Raw genomic sequence first — 15,721 nt, 5'->3', positions numbered from 1 at the left:
TATCTTGATGAGGTTTTTGCCATCTTAATTGGCATCCCTCGTCTTGATGCGCCTTTCATCTTCTATCTTGACCGCGGGTTGTCACAAGCATAGGTTCTTTATACGCTTATTAGTTAGCTTGTGAACCCATTTGCTAGTTGTATGTGGGAATGATAGGCCTTGCACTGTGTTGCCTCATTTTTTTCAAGACTTTATTGATGCTTAATGCTCATCCATACATTAGTCTTCTCAAGTGCATTGCCTTGACTCACACACATCATTTTGGTTGAGCCCATTCTTAAGTTGCCTTTTTCACTTATTGCTCAACCATGTGTTTGTTACATGTACTAGGCTTAGTTTCCTATATGCTCACTTGCACTTGTTGTAAGTTTCTATTGATTTTGGGGGAGCTATGATCCTATTTTGTGCACTTTGTATCCAAATACAAAAATTCTTGATGTGCACAAATCATGGGGAGCTTCTCTAGTTTCTTTAGAACTCTACTCCGCTCTTATCATAATATCCTTTATTCATGTGGCTCGTAGGATCATTGGCCTAGTTGGTTCAATTGGTATCTTTTGATAGCTTGCTTCAATTGGTATCTTTTGATTGCTTGATTGCTTGTTTCTCTCTTTGATTATGTCTTTGTGGCATATCTTCCTTTTGGAATCTTTGGGCCTCAATATAGTTTGTCTTCCTCCAAGTATTTACTGTTGGATATGTGTATTGCATTCCACTCTCTTGTTGAGAAATACACAATTTATGGAGGACCACAATCTATATTGGCCCTCTAAGCTTTTCGCCCATTTTGGCAATCGATGCCAATGGGGGAGAAGTTTCAGAGAGTTTTGTGGAGAAGCTTTGGTTTATGTTTCCTAAGCATTTGCATCTCATACACATGCATTATTGGTTGTTGCATTGCTTGGTGATGCATAATTCCTTATATAAACTCTCGTGAAAGTGATTGTCATCAATTACCAAAATGGGGGAGATTGAAAGAACAAGCGGTGCCCCCATGTTTGGTTTTGGTAATTGATGCCAATCTCTATGGACTAATGGTTTCCTTGAGTTATATTTGAAGGTTTTGTCCATAGGCTTTTCTTGGAGTACATGTGTTGGTTTCAAGGAGAGTTTGTGTCGACCAAGGTGCTATTCAAGGAATTATCCAAAGATTGGTCATTTGAGAGTTGAGCTTATTGCAAGCATGTCTTGAAGAAGAAGATTTTGTGATCATTCATATTTACCTTCAAGACATCATCCAAACGAAGAGAGTTGGAAAGATTCAAGGTTGATCAAGACTAAGTTAAGAGTGAATCAAGTTGATCAACTCACAAAGAGTAGAAGATGTACCGAGAGGGATCAAGTGATCCCATGGTATGGTAAGCATTGTCCATTGCACTTTGTGAACTAACCCATGGTTTATGTGAGAGTTCTACGTGGGGTTAGGTACGTGTTCATGGGCTTGTGTCAAGAGGAAGATATCACTCAACCCATGGAGAGGATGACATCAAGTGGTGATCGTCATCAAGATTGCCGTGTGCAAGTTCAAGTGGATCATCGCGAAGAGATCAAGTGCTTGAAGCTTGCCGTCCATTGTGGTGACAATGGACTTATGAAGATGTGCCGAAGAGTGGCTCACCCATAGTGGACTATGGGGGAGCAATCATCTAGTCTTCATCGAGCCAACGCAATCAAGAAAGGTGGTCCAACTTGAGGGAGTCAAGATCGTCATCATCTAGCTCAAGTGGACCATGTGCAAGGCGAAGGTTTGCCCTTGATAGGTTTTCTATTTTACCGGTCTCATGGTGGTAGTTTGGAGACCGGGTTATAGGATCGTTTGCCGTACTATCAAGGGGGGCTCTCAAGTTGGTAGCTTGATCGTATCGTTAGTAGAGAGCTCAAACCATTGCATCCTTGCATCATATTTCTTGCTTCTTGGTTGGTTCTCTTTGTGAGTCTTATAGCTTATGGTCATCTTGATGACAAGCTTGAGTTCATCGAAAACGGAGTTCGCATGCATCTTCTATGATGTTTTCGGTGTTGGAGGTTTTACCGGTCTTTTCCGAGGAAGGGTTCTCACCATTTTCTTATGGGCCTTTTCTCATTTGCTTCTTATTGATATTTCTTTCAAGATTGTGTTAGCCCTTGTCGCTAGCTTTCCAACAAACTTGGTTTCATCGAATTCAGAGTCCGTTTGCAAAAGTTGTGGCAGTTTTGGTGTTCTAAAAAGGCTGCAGCGGTACTACCGCAAATTGGAGTGGATGTAATTTTTTACTACCGCTCCAGAGCAGTACTACCGCGGCTCCTACAGCGGTAGTACCGCTCCGGACCAAAAACTCGTCCCAAGTCTTGCGGTGGTAGGCCCGGATGCATTTTTTTAGTACCGCTCGCAAGCAGTAGTACTGCTACCATTTGCGGTAGTACCGTGAGGTCGAGCGGTAGTACCGTGAGGACGAGCGGAAGTACCGCTCCGGTGGTTCTTATGGCCTTTTGCCTCCTCGCTGTTGTTTTTCAAAGGGGTACTTCCGCCCTAGCGGTAGTACCGCTCCTTGGAGCGGTAGTACCGCTCTGTGTGGGTTGTGAGCATAACGGTTGGATTTTCCCCACCTATAAAAGGGGGTCTTCTTCCCCAATGAACCTAATCCTTTTAGCTCGTGTTCTTCCCCCATTGTTGACCTTCTTCGAGCTAGCTAACTCTCAATCCCTCCAATGATTCTTGCTAGTTCTTGAGGGAAAAGAGAGAGGAGATCTAGATCCACGTTTCCACCAATCACTTTCTCCTCTTTGTGAGGGGAACCCCTTGGATCTAGATCTTCGAGTTCTTGGTGTTCTCCTTCTTGTTCTTCCTCTCATTTTCCTCCCTAGCATTAGTTGCTTCAGTGGGATTTGAGAGAGAAGGACTTGGGCACTCCGTGTGCCCTTGCCATTGCATTTGGTGCATCGGTTTGAGTTCTCCACGGTGATACGTGGAAGTGAAGTTTGAGAAGCTTATTACTCTTGGGTGTTTGGGCACCCTAGAGCTTGTTCCTCTTGGGTGCCTTGGCGCCCTAGACGGTTGGTGTTGTTCGGAGCTTAATCATTGTGGTGTAAAGCTCCAGGCAAGCGTCGGGGTCTCCAATTAGGTTGTGGAGATCGCCCCGAGCAATTTGACGGGTACCGGTGACCGCCCCCAAGGGTTGCCAAAGTGTACGGGTTCAGTGACCGCCCCCAAGGGTTGCCATTTGTACGGGTTCGGTGACTTCCCTCAAGGGTCCCTTAGTGGAATCACGGCATCTTGCATTGTGCGAGGGCGTGAGGAGATTACGGTGGCCCTAGTGGCTTCTTGGGGAGCATTGTGCCTCCACACCGCTCCAAACGGAGATTAGCATCCGCAAGGGTGTGAACTTCGGGATACATCATCGTCTCCGCGTGCCTCGGTTATCTCTTACCCGAGCTCTTTACTTATGCACTTTACTTTGTGATAGCCATATTGTTTCTTATCATATATCTTGCTATCACCTAGTAGTTTATCTTGCTTAGCATAAGTTTTTGGTGCACATAGGTGAGCCTAGTTGTTGTAGGTTTTGTGCTTGACAAATTAACCGCTAGGTTTATTCCGCATTTGTTCAAGCCTAAACCGTAATTATTTTAAAGCGCCTATTCACCCCCCTCTAGGCGACATCCATGATCTTTCAGTCGGGACCAAGGATGAAAAGGAGAAGAACATAAAAAGGCATCTAGAAGCCAAAAATCTCATGGTGGTTCCCCAAAGGGGCTCGCAATACAGTTTGCTCCAGCGAGTCTCCATAACTCCATCGAGTTTCTTAAATCCCTCACAATGCCAGAGGTGGAGGCTGCCTTGTTTTGGAAAGTGCATCTATTCCGTTCTTCCCAGATCTCCCAGCATACTGCCAGCAGTATGGTTTTTGCTCCTTTCCTTTCCTTTGGCGCTGCCTTGTTGATGATTTCTCTGATGATCAACATCAGCCGCTTCTGGCACCACTCATCCTTTGGCGTGAAGGTGGAGAACCCGCGCCATGATGCCACCTGTTGCCACACGCTCCATGCCTTGGGGCATTCCCACAATATGTGCTTGCTTGTTTCAAGATTTCTATGGCAGAGCTGGTAGAAATAGTCGTTCGGCCATCCCCGATGCTGGAGCCTGTCGTTGGACCAGACTCGGTCCTGTAGTAGCAGCCAAAAAAACATCTTTATCTTCCCTGGAGCCCAAGTTTTTCATATGATGTCATCGAAATCTAACAAAGTGTCGGCCTTGGAACTGCATTTTGTAAGCAAAGTTTGCTGTGTATCGTCCCTTCGCCTCTAGGTTCCACCGAATTTGGTCCCTTTCCTCTCCATTGAGTGTGATGTTTGCCTCTCGAATTCTTCGGTGCAGCTGCAGGAAATTTGGCAGTAGCTGGTTGACATCACCATGCTCAAGGTCGCTAATCCAAGCGTGGTTGTGCAACGCTTCATAGACAGTCCTGTTTTTGCGCCGGGAGTGGCGGAACAGGTTTGGGTACCTCTGAGCAAGGGTTCCTGGTCCCAGCCAGGTTGATTGCCAGAAGATCGCTGTTTTGCCATCGCCAACAGTCACCGTTGTTGCTACGACAAATAATTCTCTGTCATCCTTGTCGCATGGCGGTGGTGTGCCAACCCATGATCTATCCAGGTCATTCCATGCAATCCATAGCCAACGAAGCCGAAGGGCTCGGCTGAAACTTTGAAGGTCCAGGATCCCGAGCCCACCCCTCTTAGTTGGAGTACACACCGTTGGCCAGTTTACCTTGCAGCTCGCCCCTGTTATTTCCTCCTCCTGCTTCCAAAGGAATCTCCTCCTGCACTTGTCAATCTCCTTGAGAAGCTTTGGTGGCACTCGCAGCACTAAGAGGGCAAAGGTGGGCATCGCGCTGAGGACGCTCCGGACCTGCACTCTTCTACTGGCAAAAGGGAGCAGCCGACCTTTCCATCCTGCTAACCTAGCTCTAATTCTATCGATGAGGAACTGCAGGTGCACTAATCTAAGCCGCACGGTCGTCATGGGGAGGCCTAAGTATTTTATAGGGAAGAAGGTAATGGAGCCTCCAAAACTACCGAGGATCTCAACGAGATCAAAATTCTCGCATCTGACCGGTGTTGCTGTTGATTTCGCCGGGTTGACATGTAGGCCAATGGCTTTTCCGAACTCATTGAGGATCTTCATGATGGGGTCTATTTCATGCCGGTCCGGGTTTGCGAAGATGACCGCGTAGTCCGCATAGAGGCTGACTCTGAGCTTGATCTCTCAGCCTGGCAATGGTGCAATCAGGTCTTGCTCCACCGCCGCTTTGAGCACTCTATGTAGTGGATCAATGGCTAGGATAAATAAGAGCGGCGAGAGAGGGTCACCCTGCCGCAGCCCCTTGCGGTGTCTAATCCTTGGCCCTGCGATGCCGTTGAGCAGGAAGGTCGACGAGGAGGTGGAGAGGAGGAGAGCAATCCAATCTCGCCATCGCGCGCTAAAACCTAGCTGTTGAAGCAGCTCTAGCAGATAATCCCAAGACACATTATCGAAGGCCTTTGAGATGTCTAATTTGAGTAGCAGGACCGGCGTCTTCTTAGCGTGGAGGGACTTGACGCAGTTTTGCACGTAGAGGAAGATGTCATGTATGCATTTGGTTCGGAGGAAACCCGTCTGCGGCGGAGAGATCAAGTTTTGAATCACCATAGCTAAGCGGAGGGAGAGCACTTTCGGGATCAGTTTTGCTATGGAGTGTATCAGACTAATGGACTTGTAGTCGGTGATTGTAGCGGCGATGTCTTTCTTTGGAAGTAGCACTACAATAGCTGTGTTGAGCATCTGGAAATTTCCTCCGGCGAGGTGGTAGAACTGATGGAAAACCTCCATGATATCCCTCCTTATGGTTTGCCAGCAAGTTCTGAAGAAAACACCGGAGAACTCGTCCGGGCCAGGTGATTTCTCCGGCGATTGTTTGATTGCTTGCCACACTTCATGCTCTGTGAAACGGTTGTCTAGCCCGCCTCCTTGCACCCATGGCATGTCGATGTAGCTCCAATCAATTATGCTGGCTCGGCCCTGTCTAGTCCCTAAAGATCTATCGAAATGTCTGTGGACTAGTTCATCCTTTTCATCATGAGTTGTGGCAACTCCAGCCGGTCCTTGCAATGAGTGACTGAAGTTTTTTATGTGCCTGACATTGATCTTGGCCTGGAAGAAGGCCGTTTGGGCATCGCCTGCTCGCAGCCATGTTATCCTAGATGCCTGGCATTTTCGAGCCCTCTCCACCACCGCTAGCCCTAGGATTCACAGTTTCCAAAGCTTTCGTGGGTGGAATTCTCCCTCTGTGAGGGGCCGGCGTTCTTGTGTGATGTCCAGGCATAGCATAACCAGCATTGCCAGCTACAGTTGTACTTTTGCATCACTAAACAACTATTTACTCCAAATTTTTAGGTCTCTGGCTACCCGATGCATCTTAATGTTCAGGCGAGCGAAAGCACAAGTTGCTGGGACTGGGCGTTGCCATGCTCTTTCTACAGTCTCGTGAAAACGAGGGAACCTTGGCTAGAATGAAACGGAACCGCGGCGCCTGGCGAGGGGTTGCAGCTGCTACGAGGAGCAGCGGGCAGTGATCCGAGCATGAGGTGGAAGCCGCGTGCAGCATGAAATCAGGGAACATGCCATCCCATTCGACTGTGCAGAAAAACTTATCTATACTCGCAAGAGTTGGGTCCTGGCGTTCGCTACTCCATGTAAAACACCCATTTTCGCATTTGATCTCTCTTAGCTCACCAGCGACGATTGCTGCTCTAAATTTTCCCATGATCCTCCTATTTATGTTGCTATTGTTTTTGTCGCGGGTCTCCTAGATAATGTTGAAATCACCATTGAGGAGCCAGGGCTCGCCTTGGGGAGGGGCGCTTCTCACTAGTTCAACCAGAAAACTATCCTTTCGCACCCCCTCAGATGGACCATAGACCGTTGTCAGCCAAAAACGAGACCCTGAGGAGAGGACTGAAACTTTGACCGTGATGGAGAACTCGCCGATCGCATGGGACTAGATTCAGACCGAGGTCGAATCCCAGAAGATGGCAACGCCTCCTCTTGTGCCATTAGCTGGCAAGACGATGCATTCATCAAGTCTCTGCCCCCTACTTCCCTAGCAATCGCGGCTGTCCACTCCTCAAGCTTGGTCTCCTGAATGCAAAGAATGGTGAGGTGGTGTGTGTTTGTAGTGTCTTGCACTACAGAGCATCGGGTGGGGTTGTTTAGGCCCCAGACATTGCAGCTCATGATCGGGCAGGTTGTGCTAGTCATTTGGAACCAAGATCATTCGCAAGAGGCTGGCCATGGAGACGAGCCCGACATGGACGACGACGACTATGTTTTACTGAAAATAGAGACAAGTACACAATCCTACCATCCGGGGGTTGCCGGCAGCCACCAATAGGCCCAATAACCCCGCCGGCAAACATCTAGCAACCATGCCCAGCTACTGTTACAACTCGCGAGCCCTAAGGCAAACATACTACAACCTAACTTCATCCAACCCATGGTTGGTCGTTGTCGACTATAGTGGTGAACTAACATGGGGAGACTGGACGGCTGGAGGCCTCTCCGTCAGGGCCAAGCATGCCAGTAGCTGCCTTGAGGGCCTGGGCATCCAGGCGAGTCAGCCACGCGATCGCGATGATGTCATCGTCTATCAGAGGCTCGTCGAAACGGAGGATGACGGCCTCAGCCGCAGCCACCGTCATCTTCTCCTTCGGTCCCAGGACCCCGAGGCCATGCACGAGGCGGAACGTTGCTCTCTGCGCGTGGGGCACTGACGACGGGTTGCTTGCTTGGCAAGCGTTGGCCCAGACTGGAACACTGGTCGCTCTGGTCTTGGGGGGGGGGCTTGTCTCTTGCTGGAGGCTTGCTGACCACCAGAGTAGGCACGCTGGTGAAGAAGGGGAGGGTTGGTGGCCGCGGAACCTCGCTTCCACTGCCACCTCCAAGCTGCAGCTCGGTCACCTGCCTGGTCATGGCCCCCAGCTGGAGCGCGTGTGAGGTCGTGGTGGTGGGGGTGTGGCGTGCCAGGGACAATGCCGACTCCATGTCCAGAGACTCCTCGCTAGCTCCGTCTTCGTCGCCAAAATTGAGAGGCTTGTTCAACTTGGCCGTGATCACCTCGTCCAGCACCAAAGCCACGGCGTCGGGGCGCTTGGGTGGAGTCAGCTGTTTCTTGGCCCCCTCAAAGAATTCAGCCACTGGATCGTCCGCCGGCGTGGTTGAGGAGGATGCAGCGTCACGGTGCAGCTTGCGTGGCGGGGCGAGAAGGGACACAGTCCCCCTGCCCCGGCGCTGCAGCCTCTCCTTGGAGGGCTCCTTGCCTCGGGAGGCAGATGGGCGGGCGCCCTCTCTGCTCTTGCCCCTCGATCCGCCAGGGGCACGCTCTCGGGCGGGTTGTTTGCATGCACCGGTTTCGAGCTGCCGGTCCCCAGGTGCACATTGGCGGTGCCTCAACACCGGGGTGCGGCTGCGGTGCCTGGTGCTGGCCGTGGACGCCTTGCCATGGTCGCCCGCGCGCCCCCTCCTTAGCAGCGTGTCCTTCCATGAGCGTCGGTGGTAGCCCGGGTCATCTCCGTCATGTTCTCTGTGTGCGCCACCCAATGGCATCCCCTTGCAGCCGGAGGAGGTGACGCGCGGCAGCGGGCGCAGCAGGGGCGCCGGGGCCTGCGCGGGCCGCCCATCCTCGACGCACATGGTCGAGACCCCAGGGTCGATGCGGGGGTATGGCCAGTCATCCTCATCATCGTCGTCGGAGGGGAGGCCTCTCTGCGGTGAGTGCGAGGAGCGCGGTGAGAGCGGCGTCCAATCTTCAGCACTGTCGACATGCAAGAGCAGGTCGTACTGCAGCAGCTCTGGCGGGGGGGGGGGGATCGGTGGCGAGTAGCCGTGCATCTCCTCCATGCGGCCCGCCCCCTCGCATGCTTCCAGATTGTGCACTTGGTCGGGATGAGGGAGAGGTTCCAGACCTAGACCCAGGACGCGAAAAGCTTAGTGTCGACGCGCTCAAAGGTCCGGCTGTCGAGGCGGTCGACGATCACCTTGTCTCCAATGGCCTCCACGGCGCCCTCGAGCGTCTAGAGCTGCATGGGAAGCTTCTCGATGACCACCCGGACGTGCAGCATCCACTTCTGGTGCACAACATGGGCGTCCTCCCGCCACGGCTCGAGCAGGAACGGCACCCCATCAACGGTGAGCGAGTCGTGCCGCATTGCCAGGTCCTTGTGCGCCGGTAGGTTGAAGAAGATGAAGAAGTCTTCGGGGTCATGGGCGGTCACTCTCAGCAGGTGGGACGGGATCTTGAGCTCCCTCTCCAACGCCCACCGCGGTGATCACGACGGCGTGTTGGTTCAGCAGGAACACCTGGTGGTCCATTGCAGGGGTGGAGGCGATGACCTTCTGGCTGTTGCGCAGGTGACGGGCGTGGTCGATGGCCGGTGCGAGCTCCATGGCCACAGGGGGTGGTGAGGGGCGGGCAGCGGAGGTGGAGGTGTCAGTGGTGGCGAGGAGCCGCGGGCAGGGAGACCGGGCGCCCAAGATCACCCAACCGCTCTCTAGTAGAGCCCCCCTCTCTTGTTGCATGGATTTTGCGGGCATTCCCAGCTGTAGTGCCCCTGCCGCTTGCAGATGATGCAGCACAGGGGGTCTCTACAATCTATCATACGATGGCGAGTGCTAAGGCATCGGAAACAGAGACCTTTGAACCTTCTTAAAAAGGCCTCGCGGACGGAGTTGTGGCGATGGCGACGGGGAGAGGAGAGTTGTTTCCGGATCCGTCCGGAGCCCGCTGGATCAGAGCACGTGCGCCGGTTCTTGCAGGATTTATGAAGCGTCCAGCCATCTTCAATGCCATCTTCAATGCCTCTATCCGCCGGCCGAACTCGGGGGGACGGCATCACCACAATGGATTTGAGGCGATTGCCCCCAAACTGGGGAGGCACGGAGTTGTCCACTGGGATAGAGGCCGCAGCATGCCAATCTGCGTCAGATCCGCACGGGGAGAACGAGGTCGAGGCACAGATCTGCGGCGACAGGGCGGCAGGGGTCTCCGGCACCTGGGACGGACTGCTGGACGCAGCCCGGATCTCCCCCTTCTCTGGGGTGCTCCAGGTGAGGCTGACGGTCGGCGAGACCGGGGCCCCCGCGTGGGAGTAGTGCGGCATGGCCAGGGGCGGAATCCCCGACGGTCGGTAGTAGGGGCTAGGGCGTGGGTGGCCGCCACTGCCGGAGCGGCCAGCGGCGCGGGAGGGGGGAGGAGGGGGGCGGGCTCTCTCCTCGAGATCCTTTTCGTTTCCTTTACTCTCCAGGCGGACCCTCCTGCATAATGAAAATTTACAAACATGTACTCCTCCGTGAACGTTTAAAATACCAAATAGTGATTTAAATATTATTATATTAGTTTACAGAGGAAGTAGTATATTACTAGGAAAACATTTTGATTCAGCCGGCTGATCCCAGCGATTGCGTCCATCGCCTCCAGCGTTTGGCACGTGTCCCAGGCTGGTTTATCCTTGTCTCCTTTCCTGACTTTTTTTCCATTCGTTTTATCTGCCCACTGCTTGAGTCGCTGTCTCTTCTTCCCCTATGTCCCTCTCACGCCTCTCTCTCTTTCTCGGTCTCTCGCTAGTTGCAATTGTTAATTGACCCATCCGCCATTGTAAATGCAACCGTTAGTGCAAACCTGCTGCCCTCAAGTGCCAACGCTGCGAGCTATCCTTATAAGGCCGCCGACAATGTCACCGCTGCTTTTGCAAGCTGAGATGGGCGCCGCTGTAGGCGACCACCGTATGCAGCAGGTGGTGGGGACGCTGTAAGCAATCACACGGCCGCTGCTTCGACAACATGACCGGTGCTGCCGGGCGCCGGTGCTCCGAGCTCGCCGGGTCACAACATCTCCTATGTTGCGGACGCAACTTCGGCAACATGACCGATGTTGCGAGCTTACTGGATTCCCTAATGTCACGGCCGCTGCTTCGACAATATGGCCAGTGCTTCCGCAACATGCTCATTGCTGTGGCCGCTGCTTCGACTACATGGCCGGTGCTACGGCAACATGCTCGGTGCTTCCACAACATGCCCGTTGCTACGACCGCTGCTTCAACGGTGTTGTGGCTACATGGCCGGTGCTTCCGCAACATGCTCGTTGCTGCGGCCGCTGCTTCGACAACATGGCTGGTGCTGCGGCAACATGGCCGGTGCTTCCACAACATGCTCGTTGCTGCGGCCGCTGCTTCGACAACATGGCCGGTGTTGCGGCAACATGGCTGATGCTTCCGCAACATGCTCGTTGCTGCGGCCACTGCTTCAACAACATGGCCGGTGCTTTTGTCGGGGCTGCAGCAACATGGCCGGCACTTCGCCGGTGCTGCGGCAACATAACCGGCGCTACCGCAGCATGCTAGTTGTTGCGGCCGTTGCTTCGACAACATAGCTGGTGATGCGGCAACTTGGCCAGTGCTGCGCAAACATGGCCGGTGCTTCAGTAACATACTCGTTGATGCGGACGCTGTGGGATGCTTGGTTGTAACCGCGTTGGGCATGGCCGAGGATGTTCGTTGTGAGTTGTGACAATGCTGAGGCTGGTGGCCTGCATGTTTCAGCCGAAAGGGAGACTCGATCGTGAGGCTAAGCCGATGCTAGATGCTTGATTGGGCTTGATCCAAAGGCTCACCACCCGGCTGATTTCTGTGAGAAATCAGTCGGATGACGCCTAGCGTCGCCCCATAGTAATATGTGTATATCTGTATTTTTTATCAAAACGAGCTCTGCCTCCGTTTGGCATTACAGTACATTCCGCTTCCGTTTCCATCCCACGGACTCGCGACTACCAAATGTTGTCCCTTCCTCTTCCTCCCCATGCCGAAGCCCCCAACCCCAAGCTCCCGACCACCTCCGCCTGCCTCCTCCGCCCGCGCGGCCGTCTCCTGCTCGGGTCCAGGTCCAGCAGAGCCGCCACGAAGAATCTCTCGGCTGCCTCCCCGGATGCTTCGAGCCTGCGCCTCGCCTCCGTGGCCGTGCCCTCCCCGCGCGCCTCTGTCCGACGCCCAGACGGCGGTGGCCTCCTCGTCCTCTCCGTCGATGCTTCCGCGGTACGCCCCCTGCCCCGTGCTCCACATTTTAAAGCTCATATCAAGCTCCTAACCCAGCGAGTGTCCGCTGGAACCGGGGCCGCTTTATCCAAAGCCACTCACTCAGCTGATTGCATGTGGTAGACCGAAAATATATAATAGAACACCTGCACCAGGCCCTTCCTATCTAGCCATCCATCCTGCGCTTCGCGATTCGTGCAAACACATTTCTCTTTTTTGTTTCTCTCGCATAAAACATGTTTTAAAGTTCAAACCTTTGCAGCGTGGCAAAGCTTTCTATCTAGAATCTAAGATAAATCTTTCAGATTTTTTGGTCAAAAATAAATATACAAAAAATGTTTTTTAGATTTAAAAATTATTTTTTGTATATTTATTTTTGACCAAGAAATATGAAAAATTCATCCTAGATTCTAGATAGAAAGCTTTGCCACGCTGCAAAGGTTTAAACTTCAAAACATGTTTTATGCGAGAGAAAAAAAAAGAGAAAATTTCAGATAAAAAGTTAGTTGTGTTGCACAAATCTTAAAACAATATTGGACAGCTAGGATAGCAGGTCCTGCGTGCAGATATTCTAAAAATCCACGTCCTGTGGTAGACTAGTGTTACTGCACTAAAATAATGAAGGCATGGCACGTCCGGATTCGTAACCAGCTTATGTTTTTGTGCCTAACGGGTCTCCTTTAAAGCAGGATTTAGGGTGGAAAACTTACTCGGTTTGAACAAATCACTCTATAATCTACGGAGAATATATCAATATCTAGAACTTTTGTACTCTAATCACACTGAATATTAATGACTTTAGACGTCTGATTTTTTAAGTTTTTATTTGACATATCAAAGAAGTCAAAAGTCCTCCCTGCGCGAAAAAACGGAAGCCAAATGCTCTCCGTTTGCCAATCTGAAAACAGCATTCCGCAAGTTAAGTTGCAGAAAATTCAGTCACTGACCCAGTCTGTAAATGATATCTATGCATATTTGGGTTTTTCTAGATGCGCAGGTGCTCAATTTGGCTCTTATAAGAAGTACCCAGTCCTGCCAGGTTTATTCTGGACAATTTGGCTCCCATCTATAATTTGTGCTTGCAGCGTCTATGCTTAGTCCGGGAATACATGTTTCAGGAACCTACTGTTTCTGCTGATCACAGTTACTATCTTGTGTAGGTTGCAATATCTGCGAGCTTCATATTCTTTTCGGCGGTTCCCTCCATGTTGGTAGGTTGGTCCATTCGGTAGAACTTAAAATTCTAAAAGAGAAATGATGCGAAGCATCCTATGGACATCATCATGTCAAGAGTCCATTTGGCAAGTGACACGTGCGACATCTACTTCACATACATAAAGGTGAATCATCTCCTTTACACGTGCTCACTTGACCCCTTCGAGGATGGTATACTACTTGACACCCCTCTCGTGTACATGCATAGGTATTGTCGGAACTTCACGGATGACGAGGAGGAGTGCAAGCGCCAAGGAATACCTACACCATCCGCGAGGGAAGCCTGGAAGAGAAGACGGAAGAAGAAGGAGCTCCAGAGTCTTCAGCGACCGGACGACCGAAAGCCACCGGACGTCCGACCCTCTACAACCACCGGACGACCGACGACACCGGACGTCCGACAAGTCCCAGGCACTGGACATCCGACGTTTACCGGAAATCCGGTGCCACCTGTCCCGAGAAGAATCAGCGGATGTCCGACGCGCGCCGGACGTCCGGTCCGTCCTGAGCCACCGGACGTCCGACCCCCACCGGTCGTCCGGTACCTGCCTGTGTGCAGCTGCGGGCCTTTGGCCTTGTATCCCTCTCCCACTTACCCCTTCGTGGCTAAGACTATAAATAGACCACCTCCACCTTCTTTCTAAGGTTAGCGTTGTGATAGCTCATTTGAGAGATAGAGCTACGCTCATCCATATCGGATCTACTCCTTGAGAGAGACCGCGGCCCCTCTTCGGAGAAGATCCACCTTGGATTCAAGACCTCCTTGCGGAGAAGATCCCCTTGTGGATTCAAGACCTCCTCACGGAGAAGAACCGGTTACCTCTTGTATCGTCCGTTGTTGACTTTGAATCTTGTATCTCCCTTTGTGTTCATGAATCTAGCGCATGTGTGATCATTTTTGTTGGTTTGAGTGTTCTCTTGTGTTCCCCTCGTTTCCCTCCTCGTGTTCTTCGCGTTCTTCGTGGGATCCGCTTCTTTCGTGAAAGTTCGGGCCACTAGGGTTCTACCCTACATCATCTTGGTATCATGAGCCACGTTGATCACGATTTCGGAGCCTCCCCCACCGTTTTCTAGCCTTCTTTTGCTTGATTTCGTCCTAAATTCAAAAATCCCCATAAAAAATAGCCCCAATTTTTTTTGTGATTTTTTGGTTTGATGATGTTTTGTTGATTTTGATCCATGGATTTGCTTGGTTTTAAGTGGATCTAGCATCTCCCCGAGTTTCCCCATCTTTCATCCACGAAATCTCATCAATTTTGACCCAAATTCCGCCCAAAATCGCGTCCCGAAACTCGCATCTCGCGTTGACCCAGACCCACCGGACGACCGTCACTTTATCGGACGTCCGAAAACCCAGGAAGCACTGGACGTCCGTCATCCACCGGACGACCGAAACCCCTAACCCGAGCAGAATCACCGGATTTCCGACCCGACCGGACGTCCGGTCACCGGACATCCGTCCATTAGCGGACGTCCGCTACCTGTAAAAACTGACTTCGGCTGATTTTTGTTTCGGCCATAACTAATTCATCCGAATTCCGATTTTGACGTTCTTTAGCTCGTTTTGAAACTCTTGACATCCTCATTCCCACAAAAATACCACCAACATCTTTTAACTCTGTCAAATTTTGACAATATTGGCATCTTTGCCTAGGGCTTCCACCACATCATCCGCTACACCATCTCCGACTTCCGCAAGCTAACCAATTTTGTTCCCCATCGCATTAGTGGTTGCTAGGGGAGTGATTTGAGTCTCCTAAGGTGTCTAGGCTACTTAGGGACGGTTGCTTCTTCTTCAACCACCACCACCACTTCCGCATAGTTTTGATCACTATACACTTCCGTCACCCCAACTTAACCCAGTTTTGGTTGTGTTGTGAGTTGTGTCTCCTAAGGTGTTTCGGCTACTTAGGGACCGTGCTTTCAACTCCGACACCATGCATAGTCCACCACCATAACCACCACCGCATCCCGCTACCACCATTTTGACATTTGAAGTTTTAGATTTTGAGTTCGCGGTTTTTCCGTTTCCTAAGGTGTTTCGGCTACTTAGGGACGAGTCTCCATCATCTTGGTATCTACATCAAAAACACCGCTACTCATCATCGCCAAGGACGGTAACCTCCATATCATCTTGGTATCGTGGTACCCCTCCATTGTACATCCCCCTTGCAATTGCATTGTTAACCCCTAGCCCATTTTGCGTCACTTGCCTATCGAGACTAGCCATTTGAGTATTGCCGGCAACGTTACTTGTGCACATTAGTGATCTACACCATACATCGCATACATACCATATCATATTGGTATCATCATATCATCGCGTGTGCTTCAAGTTTGTTCCCGCATATATACAATTGCTACCTTGGTTTGTGCATTTCGCAAAGTGGCCTTACAAAAAAAAAAGAAT

General features: G+C 51.3%; 1 protein-coding gene across 1 annotated transcript; it reads left to right on the top strand.

The window, feature by feature from the left end:
* Positions 1-11,799: 11,799 nt before the first annotated feature.
* LOC119328852 lies at positions 11,800-13,425 on the top strand. The gene is made up of 2 exons (XM_037601845.1): positions 11,800-12,096; positions 13,257-13,425. Exons 1-2 carry the CDS (start codon positions 11,839-11,841, stop codon positions 13,326-13,328), a joined length of 330 nt encoding a protein of 109 aa, XP_037457742.1. The 5' UTR covers positions 11,800-11,838; the 3' UTR covers positions 13,329-13,425.
* Positions 13,426-15,721: the final 2,296 nt, after the last annotated feature.

This window comes from Triticum dicoccoides, chromosome 7A (assembly GCF_002162155.2).
Source record: "Triticum dicoccoides isolate Atlit2015 ecotype Zavitan chromosome 7A, WEW_v2.0, whole genome shotgun sequence".
NCBI lineage: Eukaryota > Viridiplantae > Streptophyta > Magnoliopsida > Poales > Poaceae > Triticum > Triticum dicoccoides.
Note: the sequence above shows the minus strand (reverse complement) of the source record. Positions and strands in the feature narration are given on the sequence as shown.

Excerpts from the sequence above, each read along its gene's own strand:
- LOC119328852 (XM_037601845.1), top strand. The coding sequence starts at position 11,839 with ATGTTGTCCCTTCCTCTTCCTCCCCATGCCGAAGCCCCCAACCCCAAG. Across the intron at positions 12,097-13,256 it reads TCTCCGTCGATGCTTCCGCG|GTTGCAATATCTGCGAGCTT; the intron begins GTACGCCCCCTG and ends TATCTTGTGTAG.